This window comes from Giraffa tippelskirchi, chromosome 6 (genome assembly GCF_054371585.1).
Source record: "Giraffa tippelskirchi isolate mGirTip1 chromosome 6, T2T-mGirTip1v1.2.pri, whole genome shotgun sequence".
In the NCBI taxonomy this organism is placed as follows: Eukaryota; Metazoa; Chordata; class Mammalia; order Artiodactyla; family Giraffidae; genus Giraffa; species Giraffa tippelskirchi.
The window spans coordinates 152,784,713-152,803,104 of NC_137280.1; the positions used below are offsets into that span (position 1 = coordinate 152,784,713).

Consider the following 18,392-nt stretch of genomic DNA (forward strand, 5'->3'; position numbering starts at 1 on the left):
TTTAATTTTTTTTTAAATTTTTTTAAAATTATTTTTTCTCTTCTTTCCTTTTTCTTCAAGTCCTCTATTACACCTTTAACTTTCATTTTCATAACCCACTATTAACTTGCAAAAAAAAAAACCCTATTTTTGAAGCAAATTGCATATATATATCTTATACCTTTTGTGTTTTCTTTTTTTACTGTTTTTTTCCTGTTTTACTCTTTTTCCTGTTTCTTTTTTTACTGTTTTACTGTTTTTTTTTCTTTTTACACTGTTTCCTTTTTTCTTTTTTTTTTATATTGTAAGTTTTATAAGAGTCTAACCTCTACTCTAGATTTTTAATCTTTGTTTTACATATTTGATATCAATTTTGTACATTTAAGAACCCAATCTCTAGGACCCATTTTTACTCAGGAGTGTGATCACTGGCCTGATTACTCTCTCCCCCTATTGATGCTCTTTCTTCTCCCCCAGGGAACCTCTATCTCCCACCCTCCTCCTTCTCTTCTCAACCCAATTCTGTGAATCTCTGAGGGTGTTCTGGGTACAGGAGAACACTTCAGGAACAGGATACTGCCCAGATCTCTCTCCCCTCTCGATTCCTCCCTTTCTAGTCATGCTCACCTCTATTACCTTCCTCCCCCCTCTCTATGTATCTCTGTGAACCACTCTGAGGGTTCCAGACTGTGGAAAGCACAGAGGGATGTGCTTACTGGCTAGATTGCTCTCTCCACATTTGAATTCCCCTCTTCCCCTCCTGGTCACCTCAACCACCCCCTCCACCTCATCTCTCCATGTAACTCAGTGAACCTTTCTGGGTATCCCTCACTGTGGAGAATCTTTTCACCATTAACCTAAAAGTTTTATTATTGATGCTGCATGGATGGAGAAGTCTTGAGGCTACTGCAAGAATAAGACTGAAAGCCAGGGGAAACATTAATTAATAAGAGACCATCCAATAGCCTCCACATATACACTGAAACCAAGCTCCACCCAAGAGCCAATAAGTTCCAGAGCAAGACATACCACGCAAATTCTCCAGCAATACAGGAACATAGCCCTGAGCATCAATATACAGGCTGCCCAGAGGCACACCAAATCCATAGACATCTCAAAAATTAATACTGGTCACTCCATTGCACTCTAGAGAGCAGAAATACAGCTCCACCTACCAGAACACCGACACAAGCTCCCCCAACCAGGAAGCCTTGACAAGCCACCTGTCCAACCACACCCACAGTGAGGAACCTCCACAATAAAGAGGAACTTCATACTACCAGAATACAGAAGGGCCACGCCTAACACAGCAATCTAAACAAGATGAAAAGGCAGAGAAATACTCAGCAAGTAAAGGAAAATGAGAAATGCCCACCAAACCAAACAAAAGAGGAGGAGATAGGGAATCTATCTGAAAAAGAATTTAGAATAATGATAATAAAAATGATCCAAAATCTTGAAAGCAAAATGGAGTTACAGATAAATAGCCTGGAGACAAGGACTGAGAAGATGCAAGAAATGTTTATCAGGACTTAGAAGAAATAAAAAGGAGTCAATATATAATGAATAATGAAATAAAGGAGATAAAAGACACTCTGGAGGGAACCAACAGTAGAATAACGGAGGCAGAAGATAGGATAAGTGAGGTAGAAGATAGAATGATAGAAATAAACGAAGCAGAGAGGAAAAAAGAAAAAAGAATCAAAAGAAATGAGGAAAACCTCAGGGACCTCTGGGACAATATGAAACACCCCAACATTCGAATCATAGGAGTCCCAGAAGAAGAAGATAAAAGGAAAGGCCATGAAAAAATACTCGAGGAGATAATAGTTGAAAATTTCCCTAAAATGAGGAAAGAAATAGTCACAGAAGTCCAAGAAACCCAGAGAGTTCCAAACAGGATAAACCCAAGGCGAAACACCCCAAGACACATATTAATCAAATTAACAAAGATCAAACACAAAGAACAAATATTAAAAGCAGCAAGGGAAAAACAACAAATAACACACAAGGGGATCCCCATAAGGATAACAGCTGATCTTTCAATAGAAACCCTTCAGGCTAGAAGGGAATGGCAGGACATACTTAAAGTAATGAAAGAGAATAATCTACAACCCAGATTACTGTACCCAGCAAGGATCTCATTCAGATATGAAGGAGAATTCAAAAGCTTTACAGACAAGCAAGAGCTGAGGGAATTCAGCACCACCAAACTAGCTCTCCAACAAATGCTAAAGGATCTTCTCTAAACAGGAAACACAGAAAGGATGTTTCAACACGAACTCAAAACAACAAAGTAAATGGCAACGGGATCATACTTATCAATAATTACCTTAAATGTAAATGGGTTGAATGCCCCAACCAAAAGACAAAGGCTGGCTGAATGGATACAAAAACAAGACCCCTATATATGCTGTCTACAAGAGACCCACCTCAAAACTAGGGACACACACAGGCTGAAAGTGAAGGGATGGAAAAACATATTTCATGAAAACGGAGACCAAAAGAAAGCAGGAGTCGCAATACTCATTTCAGATAAAATAGACTTTAAAATAAAGGCTGTGAAAAGAGACAAAGGACACTACATAAAGATCAAAGGATCAATCCAAGAAGAAGACATAACAATCATAAATATATATGCACCCAACATAGGAGCACCACAATATATAAGGCAAATACTAACAAGTATGAAAGGGGAAATTAACAATAACACAATAATAGTGGGAGACTTTAATACTCCACTCACGCATATGGATAGATCAACTAAACAGAAAATTAACAAGGAAACACAAACTTTAAATGATACAATAGACAAACTGGATTTAATTGATATTTACAGGACTTTCCACCCCAAAACAATCAATTTTACCTTTTTCTCAAGTGCACACGGAACTTTCTCCAGGATAGATCACATCCTGGGCCATAAATCTAGCCTTGGTAAATTCCAAAAAATTGAAATCATCCCAGCCATCTTCTCTGACCACAATGCAGTAAGATTAGACCTCAATTACAGGAAAAAAACTATTAAAAATTCCAACATATGGAGGCTAAACAACATGCTTCTGAATAACCAACAAATCACAGAAGAAATCAAAAAAGAAATCAAATTATGCATAGAAACGAATGAAAATGAAAACACGACAACCCAAAACCTATGGGACACTGTAAAAGCAATGCTAAGGGGAAGGTTCATAGCAATACAGGCGTACCTCAAGAAACAAGAAAAAAATCAAATAAATCAACTAACTCTACACCTAAAGCAACTAGAGAAGGAAGAAATGAAGAACCCCAGGGTCAGTAGAAGGAAAGAAATCTTAAAAATTAGGGCAGAAATAAATGCAAAAGAAACAAAAGAGACCATAGCAAAAATCAACAAAACTAAAAGCTGGTTTTTCGAGAAGATAAACAAAATTGACAAGCCATTAGCCAGACTCATCAAGAAACAAAGGGAGAAGAATCAGATCAACAAAATTAGAAATGAAAATGGAGAGATCACAACAGACTCCACAGAAATACAAAGGATCATAAGAGACTACTACCAACAACTATATGCCAATAAAATGGACAACTTGGAAGAAATGGACAAATTCTTAGAAAAGTATAACTTTCCAAAACTGAACCAGGAAGAAATAGAAGATCTTAACAGACCCATCACAAGCACGGAAATCGAAACTGTAATCAGAAATCTTCCAGCAAACAAAAGCCCAGGACCTGACGGCTTCACAGCGGAATTCTACCAAAAATTTAGAGAAGAGCTAACACCTATCCTACTCAAACTCTTCCAGAAAATTGCAGAAGATGGTAAACTTCCAAACTCATTCTATGAGGCCACCATCACCCTAATTCCAAAACCAGACAAAGATGTCACAAAAAAGGAAAACTACAGGCCAATATCACTGATGAACATAGATGCAAAAATCCTTAATAAAATTCTAGCAAACAGAATCCAACATCATATTAAAAAGATCATACATCATGACCAAGTGGGCTTTATCCCAGGAATGCAAGGTTTTTTTAACATCTGCAAATCAATCAATGTAATACACCACATTAACAAATTGAAAGAAAAAAACCATATGGTTATCTCAATAGATGCAGAAAAAGCCTTTGACAAAATTCAGCATCCATTTATGATAAAAACCCTCCAGAAGGTAGGAACAGAAGGAACATACCTCAACATAATAAAAGCTATGTATGACAAACCCACAGCAAACATTATCCTCAATGGTGAAAAATTGAAAGCATTTCCCCTAAAGTCAGGAACAAGGCAAGGATGCCCACTTTTACCACTACTATTCAACATAGTTTTGGAAGTTTTGGCCACAGCAATCAGAGCGGAAAAAGAAATAAAAGGAATACAGATAGGAAAAGAAGAAGTAAAACTCTCACTGTTTGCAGATGACATGATCCTCTACATAGAAAACCCTAAAGACTCTACTAGAAAATTACTAGAGTTAATCAATGAATATAGTAAAGTTGCAGGATATAAAATTAACACACAGAAATCCCTTGCATTCCTATACTCCAATAATGAGAAAACAGAAAGAGAAATTAAGAAAACAATACCATTCACCATTGCAACAAAAAGAATAAAATACTTAGGAATATATCTACCTAAAGAAACAAAAGACTTATATATAGAAAACTATAAAACACTGATGAAAGAAATCAAAGAGGACACAAACAGATGGAGAAATATACCGTGTTCATGGATTGGAAGAATTAATATAGTGAAAATGAGTATACTACCCAAAGCAATCTATAGATTCAATGCAATCCCTATCAAGCTACCAATGGTATTTTTCACAGAACTAGAACAAATCATCTCACAATTTGTATGGAAATATAAGAAACCTCGAATAGCCAAAGCAATCTTGAGGAAGAATAATGGAAATGGAGGAATCAACCTGCCTGACTTCAGGCTCTACTACAAAGCCACAGTCATCAAGACAGTATGGTACTGGCACAAAGATAGAAATATAGATCAATGGAACAAAATAGAAAGCCCAGAGATAAACCCACGCACCTATGGACACCTTATCTTCGACAAAGGAGGCAAGAATATACAATGGAGAAAAGACAATCTCTTTAACAAGTGGTGCTGGGAAAACTGGTCAACCACTAGTAAAAGAATGAAACTAGAACACTTCCTAACACCATACACAAAAATAAACTCAAAATGGATTAAAGATCTAAACGTAAGACCAGAAACTATAAAACTCCTAGAGGAAAACATAGGCAAAACCCTCTCCGACATAAATCACAACAGGATCCTCCATGACCCACCTCCCAGAATATTGGAAATAAAAGCAAAAATAAACAAATGGGACCTAATTAAAATTAAAAGCTTTTGCACAACAAAGGAAACTATAAGCAAGCTGAAAAGACAGCCTTCAGAATGGGAGAAAATAATAGCAAATGAAGCAACAGACAAACAATCTCAAAAATATACAAGCAACTCCTGCAGCTGAATTCCAGAAAAATAAATGACCCAATCAAAAAATGGGCCAAAGAACTAAACAGACATTTCTCCAAGGAAGACATACAGATGGCTAACAAACACATGAAAAGATGCTCAACATCACTCATTATTAGAGAAATGCAAATCAAAACCACAATGAGGTATCACTTCACACCAGTCAGAATGGCTGCTATCCAAAAGTCTACAAGCAATAAATGCTGGAGAGGGCGTGGAGAAAAGGGAACCCTCTTACACTGTTGGTGGGAATGCAAACTAGTACAGCCACTATGGAGAACAGTGTGGAGATTCCTCAAAAAACTGGGAATAGAACTGCCATATGACCCAGCAATCCCACTGCTGGGCATACACACCAAAGAAACCAGAATTGAAAGAGACGCGTGTACCCCAATGTTCATCGCAGCACTGTTTACAATAGCCAGGACATGGAAGCAACCTAGATGTCCATCAGCAGACGAATGGATAAGGAAGCTGTGGTACATATACACAATGGAATATTACTCAGCCATTAAAAAAATACATTTGAATCGGTTCTACTGAGATGGATGAAACTGGAGCCCATTATACAGAGTGAAGTAAGCCAGAAAGAAAAACAACAATACAGTATACTAATGCATATATATGGAATTTGAAAGATGGTAACGATAACCCTATATGCGAGACAGAATAAGAGACACAGATGCATAGAACAATTTTATGGACTCTGAGGGAGAAGGTGAGGGTGGGACGTTCTGGGAGAATAGCATTGAAACATGTATATTATCACATGTGAAACAGAACACCATTCCACGTTCGATGCATGAGACAAAGGCTCAGGGCTGGGGCAATGGGATGACCCAGAGGGATGGGATGGGGAGGGAGGTGGGTGGGGGGTCCAGGAAGGGGAACATATGTAAACCCATGGCTGATTCATGTCAATGTATGGCAAAAACTATTATAATATTGTAAAGTAATTAGCCCCCAACTAAAATAAATAAATTTATAAAAAAAATAAAATAAAATAACCCCCCCCCCCAAAAAAAGAAACACAGGCCACAAATGAGGGCCACAGATATAATTTAAAATTTTCTAGTAACTACTTTTAAAATAGAAAAAGAAAAATAACGTTAGCAATTTTATTTTACCTAATATATCCAAAATATTATCCTTTCAATGTGATCAAATTTTTTAAATTATAGATATTTTGTATTCTTTTGTCCACATCAAGTCTTCAAAATCCAGTGTGTAACTTCATACTTACAGCATTTCTCAGTTGGATCAGTCATATTTCAAGTGCTCAAAAAGCCATATTTGGCCAGTAGCTACCATACTGGACAGCACAGATACAGAGGGGAAACCAGGGGCTTTGGAATTAACATGGACCTAAGGTTTGAATTCTAGTTCAATAACTTACTAAGCTGTGTGACCACAAACTAGTTATATAAACTCCCTGAGTCCTATAGTTCTTATCAGTAAATCAGAAATAATACCATATGCCTTGCAAATTTCTTAGAAGAACTATAGATAAATATGCTCACACATAATATAACTCAATAAAGTCCTCCTCTTCCTCATTATTATATCAATTGAAGAAGAAAAGGTAACACTGCATGAAAGCTCAAATTTAAGGTTTAAAAATTGTGGAGAAAAATAGAAACAAGAACTTGAAGCAAGATTATCAAAATCTTTTCTAACTTAAGTTCAGTCACCAACCCACTATTATCTATACAAAACAAAAAAACCACATTTTCCAAAACTGTGAATAATGCCAAAATAAAACATTTCTAAAACTAGAGATATGATGGTGTTTGCGTTTTTTCTCTTAAAGCAAATTTGCTTTCTTGATTATTGTTGCTGAGGTTAATATTAGTTTCTATTCCTAAGGGGGGAAAATGGCTAGAAAGTTGAGTAGGAAGTTATTTGCACAGAAATGGCATTTTGGGATACTGCAAATGCTTCCAATGATCTACAAAAACTACATTATGCATTTGGATAACTGAACATTCACTATTTTCAAGTAACTGTTACATTATATTTTTCATTCACTTATAAAGGATATCAAAATACAATACAGAAAATATATATAACATACCTCTGATAAAAATGTTTGGGCCGATTTCTGAGCTCCTACATGGAGCAGATACTCATATACGTAGAGTGCTAACCTGGGAAAAGAATAAAATATTTATTGAGAAGAGGTATATTTAAAATTCATTCTTTAAACAATGCATACACCTTTTCATTATGAAAATATTTTTCACACTAACAGTGACAGAAAATCAACTCTTCCAACATCTTTTCAATGGGAGTTTACACATGTATGTTCAGAAAGAACTTTAATTTAAATAGGACACAAAAGAATACGATACATTGTATCTTTTGGTAAGAAACACCTAAATAAGGATTTTTTTGTCTTGTATCATCTAATTTATCATACCCTAAATTCTCTTTTGTACCTAATATGAATTATTAATTTAAAACTAAACATTAATAATTCCCATAACCTATGTTAAGGTATAATTATTAGTATAATAAATAATTGGACTTTTACAACTACACTATATCCTTCCATCTTTTTAGTGAATGTTACTATATATTCCAGCTGTTTACACATCCATATGTCAAAATAAATGTTGAACATCCATTGTAATATTTGTTCAGCACTTTCTCCTTATTCTTTAGATGTTATTGTTAAACCAGCAATATTTTAGTTTATAAGAAACTCAAATTAACTGCAAATCACAGCATCAAATAAACTTTAAAGATACTAGATTATATTAGGCTTTTGGGGACTTACAACTTAAAGGTTAACACAAAAGTACAAATAAATTTATCACTCAAATATAGAATATTAAGTATGCACTATCCACTTATAGTACTCTCATTAACTTGTGGATTCAGAATTTTAAGCTAGACCATGTGGCTCAATTTTAGTTAAGCTGTTAACAAAATATTATTCATAAACCCAAATTAGTCTGAGGCAGTATTTTTAATGATATCTTGGACCAATGCCCAGATAGCTCAAAACACTTCAGTTTCTGCTACACTGTATTTACCAATATTGAGCCAGGTTTACAGTAAACAAAACAATGTAACAATAACCACAATTCTGTACAGCTACACCATTTATCTTGCCAAGTGAATTTATGATTGTTAAAGACTGATGGCATTTGCAAAAATGAGTATTTTCTTCATGTTTATGAAAACATAACATGTACTTGTTATGAAAAGGGAAAGCCTGTATATAATCATTGCTCTGTCCATTTAATTATTTCTCCATTCCAAAACTGTCAAACACTTAAGATGAGAATCATTCTGTAGTTACTAAGCACCATGAATAGATACATGTTAAAGTTACTCATAGATGAAAAGTAAGTTGTTGACAGTGAGTATATAAATATAATTTAGAAACATCTATTCTCTTCAAGTTGAATGCCATTTCCTAGGTCGGTGCTTCTCAACTTGTCTTCTGCCCTAACCCTGCTGAGGCACAGGTCACATCCCTGTGTGATGCTCCGTGGGGAAGGTTCATACCCAACATACATCATATGGGATATGGGAACTGAAATGTTCCTGTAGTTTCAAACAAACAAACCCCACAGGTGATTCTTGTCACACGTTCTTCAAACACACATATTCCACATACCCTGTCCCTCTACTAACTGCTTCCAGCCCTATCACATGATGCCCTGACCATGATGGCAGGTTTCACCTTGAAAGAGAAAATATCTGTGAATTTCTCCTGGAGAGGCCAAACCCTCAAAATTGCCTACCAGGGGCATCATGGTCCTCCTGCTATTGCCCTAGAGCCTCATGTTATTTCTTGCGGGTTGTTAAATCTTGGGCCTAGAGCCAAACCAGCAGTGAAGGCTAGACAAGAGAGCCAGATCCAAGTCAAGCGCTCAACAGTAAGGACGTTCCTCCAAGCTTGGAGAAGCTGAAAGCGAGAGGCACTGTGAAGCAGGGGCACGGGATGAGGTAAGAGAAGAGACTGCAGACCAGGCAAGGCCAGAGCTCGACTTAGCTGTGTCCTTGCAATACAAACCATTCCTTAAAGTTGAGCAAGCCACTTCCTTGGAATTTCTTCTTTGTAATATTAAAGAAGATAACATATTTCTTATATGTCTCCCCCAATTAATTAGGTAACAAAAAGTGTATCTCTTTATAAGTAGAATTTAAAGCAACAATCTCCCCTCCTCCTTCAGTGAGTCCAGGACAGTGATTCTAAAAGATGTATTGGTGGGGGCAGAGAATCAATGAAAGGAAGGGGTTTCAAACTATAGAACTAAAGATTCTGAAGCATCTTCCAAGGTGTGTGCCTGTCCTCCTATCCTTCAAATCTCAGCTGTAGCAGCACATCATATTTTTATCAACAGGGTGATAAAACAGGACAGGGCTGAGAAAATCTTACCTACAATGCCGCCTAACGTATTCTAACGTTCTATCACCTCCCTGGAACAAAATGAATGCTTCCCAGGCAGTCAGGACCTGTGCTCTGGAAAGAGTAGCAGGGAGCATCACACAGGTGAACAATTAATCAACTCCACTGCCATGGTGACTGTGAAATACATCACTAGCAAATCTCCAAATTTTAACTACTATCTCTGTACATGCTTGCTAAGTCGCTTCCGTCATGGTGTCCAACTCTGCGACCCCATGGACTACAGCCCGCCAGGCTCCTCTGTCCATGGGGATTCTCCAGGCAGGAATCCTGGAGTCAGTTGCCATGCCCTCTACTCAGGGGATCTTCCCTACTCAGGGATCAAACCCACATGTCACACCTCCTGCACTGGCAGGTGGGTTCTTTACCACTAGCGCCACCTGAAAAGCTCACCTCAGTGCATAGGATTTTCCAAACCCATCTCTTTAATCCTATCCTCTCTACCAAGCTACAAACCAGCTTCTCCAAATCAGTTTGAAATTTCTAGCAAGACAGTTCTCTCTTAACTTGACCATGTCCGGTGTTAAATTCCCCTTCTCCATCTGTTTATAGTACCTGTGCTCACTTTCAAGGAAACATAATTTCTGAGTCTCAGTTTCCTCATTTGCAAAATGGAAAGGATACTTTCCTTGCAGTGCTGTTGAAAGGATTGGAGAGCACAGCAAATAGTGTAACAATGATTGCAACAGTTTCAGCTAAATATGTCACATATTACATTCCCAAGTCACCAATGCCACAGTTGCCCCCACATTTGCCATTCCTTTCGATCCTCCCTCTTGCTCCTGAAGGACCACTAGGAGCCACAGTGACAGAAGTATTTGTTTTACCTTCAGGTACAGATACTGTGGATTCCCATTAGCTCCCTACAGAGGCATGAGGGTCACCAGAAATAAGAACCTTCAGAAGGTTCTGAGGGAAAAGTCCTGTAATAAATTAATGTTGTATGAAGACAAATGTTTCCAGGGGGGTGGGGAGGGACACCTGTCCATCCGTGCACATGCACCACAGCTTGGTCCCTCACCCAGTGACATGAGATCATCAAACACTTTAGTCAGATTCAATTTCTACTGAACAATGAAAATCTACAGGTAAATACTGAATGTACCAATATTTTAAATGTGTACACTGTCATATTAACATCTTCCTTTTCCTTTTTAGGATGTTTAACAAATCTATCTACTTTTGAAAAAGCACAGAGTGGCTATTTAATCTAGTGGCTCATGAAATGAAAAAGTGAAAGCTGTTAGTCACTCGGTCATGTCTGACCCTTTATGACCCCATGGACTGTAGCCCTTCAGGTTCTTCTATCCATGGAATTCTCTAGGCAAGAATACTGGAGTGGGTTGTCATTCCCTACTCCAGGGGATCTTCCCAACCCAGGGATCGAACCCAAGTCTCCCACTTTGCAGCCAGATTCTTCACTGTCTGAGCCACCAGGGAAGCCCCGGTGGCTTATAATGTAATCCAATTACACAGAAAACAAAATTAGTAATCATGTATTTAAGAGTTTGGTTCCAGAAAGCAGACACACTTTTTTTTAAAAACACTAATTAACAAAAAAGTATATCAAAGGTTCGTAGATCATATATCTTTATCTTCATTTCATTCTAAATTTCAAATAGATATCAATGACTGAGTTAACAAAATCATTTGACCAGAAACTCTAGAGAGAGATCCAAACCTGAAATAGCTCAAGACCTTCTTTACTCCCTGGTTACTGCAGGCATTACACTTTAAAATTAAAAGTAAAGACAGAAGTTACAAATGGAGGAACACTGAAAACAGCTAAAGCCTGAGCCCACTTTGCACTGCTGTCAAAACACTAATTACATATCACCTACAAATGTGATGCACATTCAGTTCCCTCTCTGCAAGTTACACACATATACACTCACGGTGCCATAGGAGGCAGAACAGAAAAGGTACGGACAAAACTTCACAATTCAAATTCTATCAACCTTCAATTCTGATGGACTGAAATCTATTTCAACTAGGCTTCATGGATTCAAATCTCTAGTAAGCTGGGGTGGACCAGTCTACAGTTCAACTTTTTAATCTGTTTACAAAAGGCAAGGGGGTAATTCCACTCATATTTTATTTGGTAAGTAATTCTAACAAAAATAGATTTTTTTATGAGTCACAAAATATATAATTAGAAGGGAATTAAAGATATCTAAAAATGAAAAAAAATGATGTTAAAACTCTGACGATCTCTCAAAAAGAACCAAATAAAACTAAAAAGCAATAACAGACTGAGAAAAATGGATATATGACCCATAGGACAACAAAAAGCTAATATGCTTAATACATTCTGCTCATATACTATGACCTGCCAGAACATGAAAATCTTAATTTTTAAATAATGAGCAAGGATGGACATTAAAGGCCAAGTAAGAAGAATGGCTACCTATGGCCAGTAAATAATCCTAAGGAAAAATATTCAACCTCCCAGCCATAAACAATATTTTAAAATTTCACCAATGAATGTAGTAAAGACTCTACAAACAAAGCATTCAGTGCCTACAGGGTAAAATGTGGAAGTGTAAATGTAGAAGTGAAAAACATAGGGTGTAGAATAGCTTATAGAGTACACTCCCATGTATACTACACATATACACGTACATTCTGCCAGAGACAGTTCATATATACACACAGGCACAGGAGCAACAAGTGTCACTCCCCAAGCTTCCCCTCTGCTGAAAACATATGTATCCAAACAGTATCTTTTATTGTAGGATTTTTTTTATCCCTAGGGAGTGGGAGCCTACCATAGGAGGCAGACTTTTTTTTACTGTATAAACATTCTTCTGTTTGATTATTTATCCAGTACTTCTTTCTATTACCTATTTTAAAAGAAATAAAGGAGTAAATAGGAAAAAATTAAAATAATAAACCTTTTGTAACCTGTGACCTAGTAATTTTTTATTCTAAAAAACTGTTATAAAGAATTAATCAGAAATCCAAGCAATTTATAATGAAGTTTATGGCGAAAGTGTAGCAGTGAAACACTGGTAACCTAAATATCTGATGAGAGAAATAATTAGACTGTGATATATGCAGGTGATGGGAAAATATATTTTTGAAGATGCTTAATGAAATGAAGAAATGTTCATAATTCATCGTTAAAAGTGTGAGAATGTATACACACAAATATACCATACTACATTTAGAAAAAGAGTAGAAGGAATTTGAGTTATAGCTACTGGTAAAAACATCAATAACTGTAAGAAGAAACAGATGATGAGCAACTAATATGGATGTGGCGGAAACAATAAATAAAGCATAAAACCAGTATGTAAACCAGTATGGTCTAATTAGACTAGGCGCAAACACCCCCATGCCTCCTTCAGAAGGCCTGAGAACAACTCTTGTAATAGCACTGTCATTATTACATACATATCATTGTTAATCATAATTAATAATCATAATGTTAGCTTTGGGTCTCCAGTAAAAGATCAAACTTTGAGCCATTCATGTTAAATAAAGATCCAAGATATGTGGCTAGATAAAAATATTAAACTGCTGACGTTTTCTGCAAACATTTTTTCCTCAGTTTGTTGTCTGATTTAATTTTGGTCAGGTTTTCCGGGGCTTCCCTGATAGCTCAGTTGGTAAAGAATCCACCTGCAATGCAGGAGACCCCGGTTCCATTCCTGGGTCGGGAAGATCCGCTGGAGAAGGGATAGTCTACCCACTCCAATATTCTTGGGCTTCCCTTCTGGCTCAGCTGGGAAAGAATCCACCTGCAATGAGGGAGACCTGGGTTTGATCCCTGGGTTGGGAAGATCCAGTATTCTGGCCTAAAGAATTCATACAGTCCATGCGGTCGCAAAGAATCGCAAAATACAACTGAGCAATTTTCACTTTCTGTCGGGGTGGGGAGAGCAGAGAAGGGGTGACACATTTAGATACTTTTGATTAAACTTTACATGTAGAAATAACTGTTAATAATATGAAAATAAAAATTCTAAACTTCACAGAAAATGGGCAGAAGCAATAACAAACATCACAGCTAATTTTAAAACACGGAAAACATTAAACATTACTGGGAATCAAATACATATTAAAGTAACAATGGGATTTATATTCTCACTTAAATAGTAGGTAAGAAAATGGATATTCAAATACTACTGATGGCAATAAACTGGTACAGTTTTCAAAACCAATTTGGCAGTAAGTATAAATCAACAACTTGCTAAAACAGTTCACATACTTTGATCCAATAATACAATACCATTACTTGAGAGTCTAGCCTAAAGAAATTTTCCTAAATGTAGAAAAGCTTAATACACAAAATTTTTTAACCAAAGAACATGTAGAACAATAATAAATAAATAAATAAATAAGTAAATATGAAAGTGGCTGGATCTGTAGTAAAATATTTCGCATTAATTTCATGTTTGAAAATATAATTCAGAATTTAGATATATTCATGGAAAAAGCACCGAAGAGACTTCTCTCTGCTTAATTCTTGAACTTTAAAATGTGAAAAAATGTCATAACCATACCCTCAAGTAAAATTTCAAATTTACCTTGTGAAAACTGCCCAATCCAACAAAGAAATAAAGGTTTACCATTCATGTGAATAAACTCTATCACATGGCTGCCACCATGTATCATCTAAAAGATCTAAGACAATGAAGCATTTAACTAATAGCACATCTACACCAGATACTGTCATTTAAGAGTTTAATTACAGCAAATTCTCAACTACACTTATAATAAGAACTTTACAGTCTGGAAAAGGGGTAAAGAATTCACTCTATAATCCAGCTATCTAATTTGAGATTAAATCTCTTGCTCTGAAGGAAACAGTAGAAAATAAGGAACTTTGACTAACATATGAAAAAGGTTTTTAAGACAGTATTGTTAATCTACAAAAAGGTTTTCCAAGCTACATATAAATAAAAGGTGAATAGTGCCTGTAGTACAGAGCTAATTCCTCACTCACTCTCTACATGCATATATATGTATGTATGTCAATATCTATGTATGATATATCTCTATAGAACAAATCATTATTTCACAAAACAGTCAATAAAAATGGCCTAATGTGTTTGAGCTGAATTTACAGAATAGTTCAGATGGATATGACTGTTTCATTCACAGAATTTTTAATCTGGTGAGCAGGATTCATCACAAGTTTCTTTACGTTATACATGCTAGTTATAACAATGGTTTAATGTTTATAAAATGTTTTGGGAATGTGTGCCACTCTTGGATAACATTTAATCATGCCCCCACAATATTCCTGTGTGGCAGACAGAGTCATGAACTATGTATATAAACATCATTAGGTAAGAGCTCATACAATGAAAAGTCCAACGACCAATAAACACGTATGTCTGTCAGCCTGGCCACAGTATCCTATATTTACTTTTCACAAGCAGGTCTACTATCTACTACCTGTCTTTTGCATGCGATTCTTTTAATATTCCAAAAAGATGTAACATTGAAGGTGAAAAGCAAGATAAAGTGTGTGTGTGTGTGTCATATCCAACTCTTTGCAACCCCGTGGACTGTAGTCCACCAGGTTCTTCTGTCCATGGAATCTTCCAGGCAAGAAATACTGGAATGAGTTGTCATTTCCTTCCCCAGGTGATCTTTCCAATCCAGGGATCGAACCTGTGTCTCTTGTATCTCCTGCATTGGCAGGCCGAGTCTCTATCACACTTGTGCCACCTGGGAAGCCCTCAAGAGAAAGTAGCCATTTAATATGAGAAAACCATCCCAAATTTCAGAGATTAAAACTGATTTTGTTAGTATTTCACCATCTTATGTTTAGCAAGGAGAAAAAAGATACAAGTAAACATAAAGCCTTCAAAGTAATGAAACCCCAATTGTACTCTTAAAATTCTTTTGGTTAATTCACCTATATATGCAGGGGTAGAGGTAAGAGAATAACTTCAAAAAACAGCTGTTTCTAATTTCTATTGAAATTAACCTACTATAACACATGTAACACATTGTGTTTCATTTATCTCCATCTCCAGCACATAAAGAAGTAAATGACCAATAAATAATTTTTAATGAAGGAATGATTCTCTTATATCAGGCATAAGGCATTAACAGAATCTTCTGGTTTCCTCTAATCAAAGCAATAAAAGGGGAAGCATAAGGAATCTCCTTAGCATCAGCATTAGCATCCTCTTACCATCCTTAAGATTCAGCCTCTCAATAAAATACTATAACAACATGAATGTTGCCCAAACAATTTCTTCACAGTGATTCCTAATCTCTATCTTCAAAGGATAATTTTTTTTAAAGAAACAAATTAGTCCATCAAGTTGTGGGTGGTAGATATTTGTTGTTTTGTTATTTTTAATGAAACAAATCCTCAAAAGACAACAACCTCCCTATTTTCTTAAAGGAAATACATCAAGGTTAAAAAATAAACAATGAAATGACTGTAGAGGGTTAGAAGAGGGCTATTTTATACAGAACAGTCTAGCTGTTATATTTAGCACTGATGAGTAGTATGTGCTGCAAACTGGACATTCAAAATCCACTCCCCATCTTTTGTCATTAACCATGTCAAATCCCCATGTCATTAACCAGAGAAGCCTCAGAGAATTTAGAACAGAATTAAGTTCTCCTATGCATGCATGCATGCTAGGTCGCTTTAGTCATGTCCGACTCTTTGTGACCCCACTGACTGTACAGCCCACCAGGTTTCTCTGTCCAGGAGATTCTCCGGGCAAGAATACTGCAGTAGACGGCCACGCCCTCCTCCAGTGAATCTTCCCGACCCAAGGATCAAACCCACGTCTCTTATGTCTCCTGCACTGGCAGTTAGGTCCTTTACTACCAGCACCATCTGGGAAGCCCAAGTTCTCCTAATGGACTATAAAAAGTCATGTTGGATCTAGATTCCTACCCATTGCTATATTGAAAATGAATAACCAACAAGGACTTACTGTATAGCGCAGGGAACTTTGCTCAATATTATGTAACAACTAATTGGGAAAAGAATTTGAAAAAGACTAGACAATGTATACATGTAACTGAATCACTTTTTATATACCTGATTTAAAATGTTTGTTAGTTTCAACTATACTCCAATATAAGTTTTTTTCTAAAAAGTCATGTTGGATCTAGAAAATAGAATTCTCTTATTCCTGATGCACTGTATAATTCCAGTGTTGACTAATGACATGTATCAGTATCCAAATGTGTCTCCTAAGTGATAAAATGCCAAGAGTTAGCTGGATCACAGCTAGCTAACAAGTAGCAAGGAGCATTTGGCAGTCTCCGAGAGACTGCTCGTGGGATTTTACGTAGTTTAGCAATGAAACTAGATCAGCCTGATCAAATTTTCAACAGAGCTTACAACCTGGTGCTAAGGAGGTGTGAAAAATTAGAAATCTGTTTCTAACATTGTCTTTGTAAAGTTCTTCATCGTTAACAGTGAAGTGAAAAAACAGGTTTAGCGTGTCAAAACAGAGTGTCTATGCAACCACACAAAATATTAATATCCAGCCTTTGTTTTAAATACACTTAAAAAGTATTTTTTTATATTCTCAGTATCAGTTTGAGAGAAACAGATATCTCATATACATAAAGATATTGAAGATACTAAACCGAGAATTAAATGTTCCAGGGCAGAGATAATTGCATCAGTTAAGACTGACAGGAACAAAATGAAAGATTTAAAAATTATTAAATGGATAGCTGGGCATAAAAAATAATCACTGCTGATGTTTCATTGATGTCATAAATGATAGACAAGTAATGCTTGGGAGTATGAATTTGGAATTAAACAATTTGGTGTGCTTAGAAATAAAAACACTTGCCTTGTGCAGACAGGCAAGTTCATGAATTAAAGGGGAAAATAAAAAGGCTAAGTAAGACATAAAAATAAGAACTTAAAACTAATCAAGAGTTTGTGGAAGTACAGTTATTTGTAAAATGTAGTAAAATTTTCCATCCAGTCTTAGAGCCCAGACAGATACACTGGAATTACAGTACTGACTATACTTGATAATAGTACTCCATTTCAATCCAGCTTGAAGATTATACGTTATACTCAGACTCCCACATGCTTACGGAATCTTGCATTACATACCCTGATATACAAGGTTGTGTTATCCTTATAGAGAGCAGATTTTCTTTTATATCCACCAAGAATACTAGCAGCTACTTAACACTTGTCTAACCTTGGAAGTCTCCCCATACTCAATTTCAATGTATTAACATCAAAATTAATATCAGACACCAGTCTTCCACTTATGACATGGAGGAATAAATGGGACTGAACTTGCCCCCTTGCTTCATGCTTAGTCGCTCAGTCAGTCCTGTATGACTCTGCAACCCCATGGACTGGAGCCCACCAGGCTCTTGTGTCCATGGAATTCTCCAGAAAAGAATACTGGAGTGGGTAGATATGCCCTCCTCCAGGGGTCTTCCTGACACTCTCATCGAACTGAGGTCTCCTGCCCTGCAAGCAGATTCTTTACCGTCTGAGTCACCAGGGACGCCCTTTTGCTTCAGACACCTAGGAAACTGGATACGTGA

At 36.5% G+C, this 18,392-nt stretch overlaps 1 protein-coding gene across 39 annotated transcripts in view; it reads right to left on the reverse strand.

Annotated features, from left to right (window-relative positions):
* SSBP2 (single stranded DNA binding protein 2) overlaps window positions 1–18,392 on the reverse strand; it is a 318,118-nt gene that overhangs the window by 222,384 nt on the left and 77,342 nt on the right. For 32 of the 39 annotated variants that reach the window (XM_081503862.1, XM_081503858.1, XM_081503857.1 and 29 more), the window contains exon 2: window positions 7,530–7,602. In XM_081503862.1, coding sequence (XP_081359988.1) covers window positions 7,530–7,602 — 73 coding nt within the window. The remainder of the gene's footprint in view (window positions 1–7,529; window positions 7,603–18,392) is intronic. The other 7 variants (XM_081503872.1, XM_081503874.1, XM_081503870.1 and 4 more) reach the window with 1 other exon arrangement.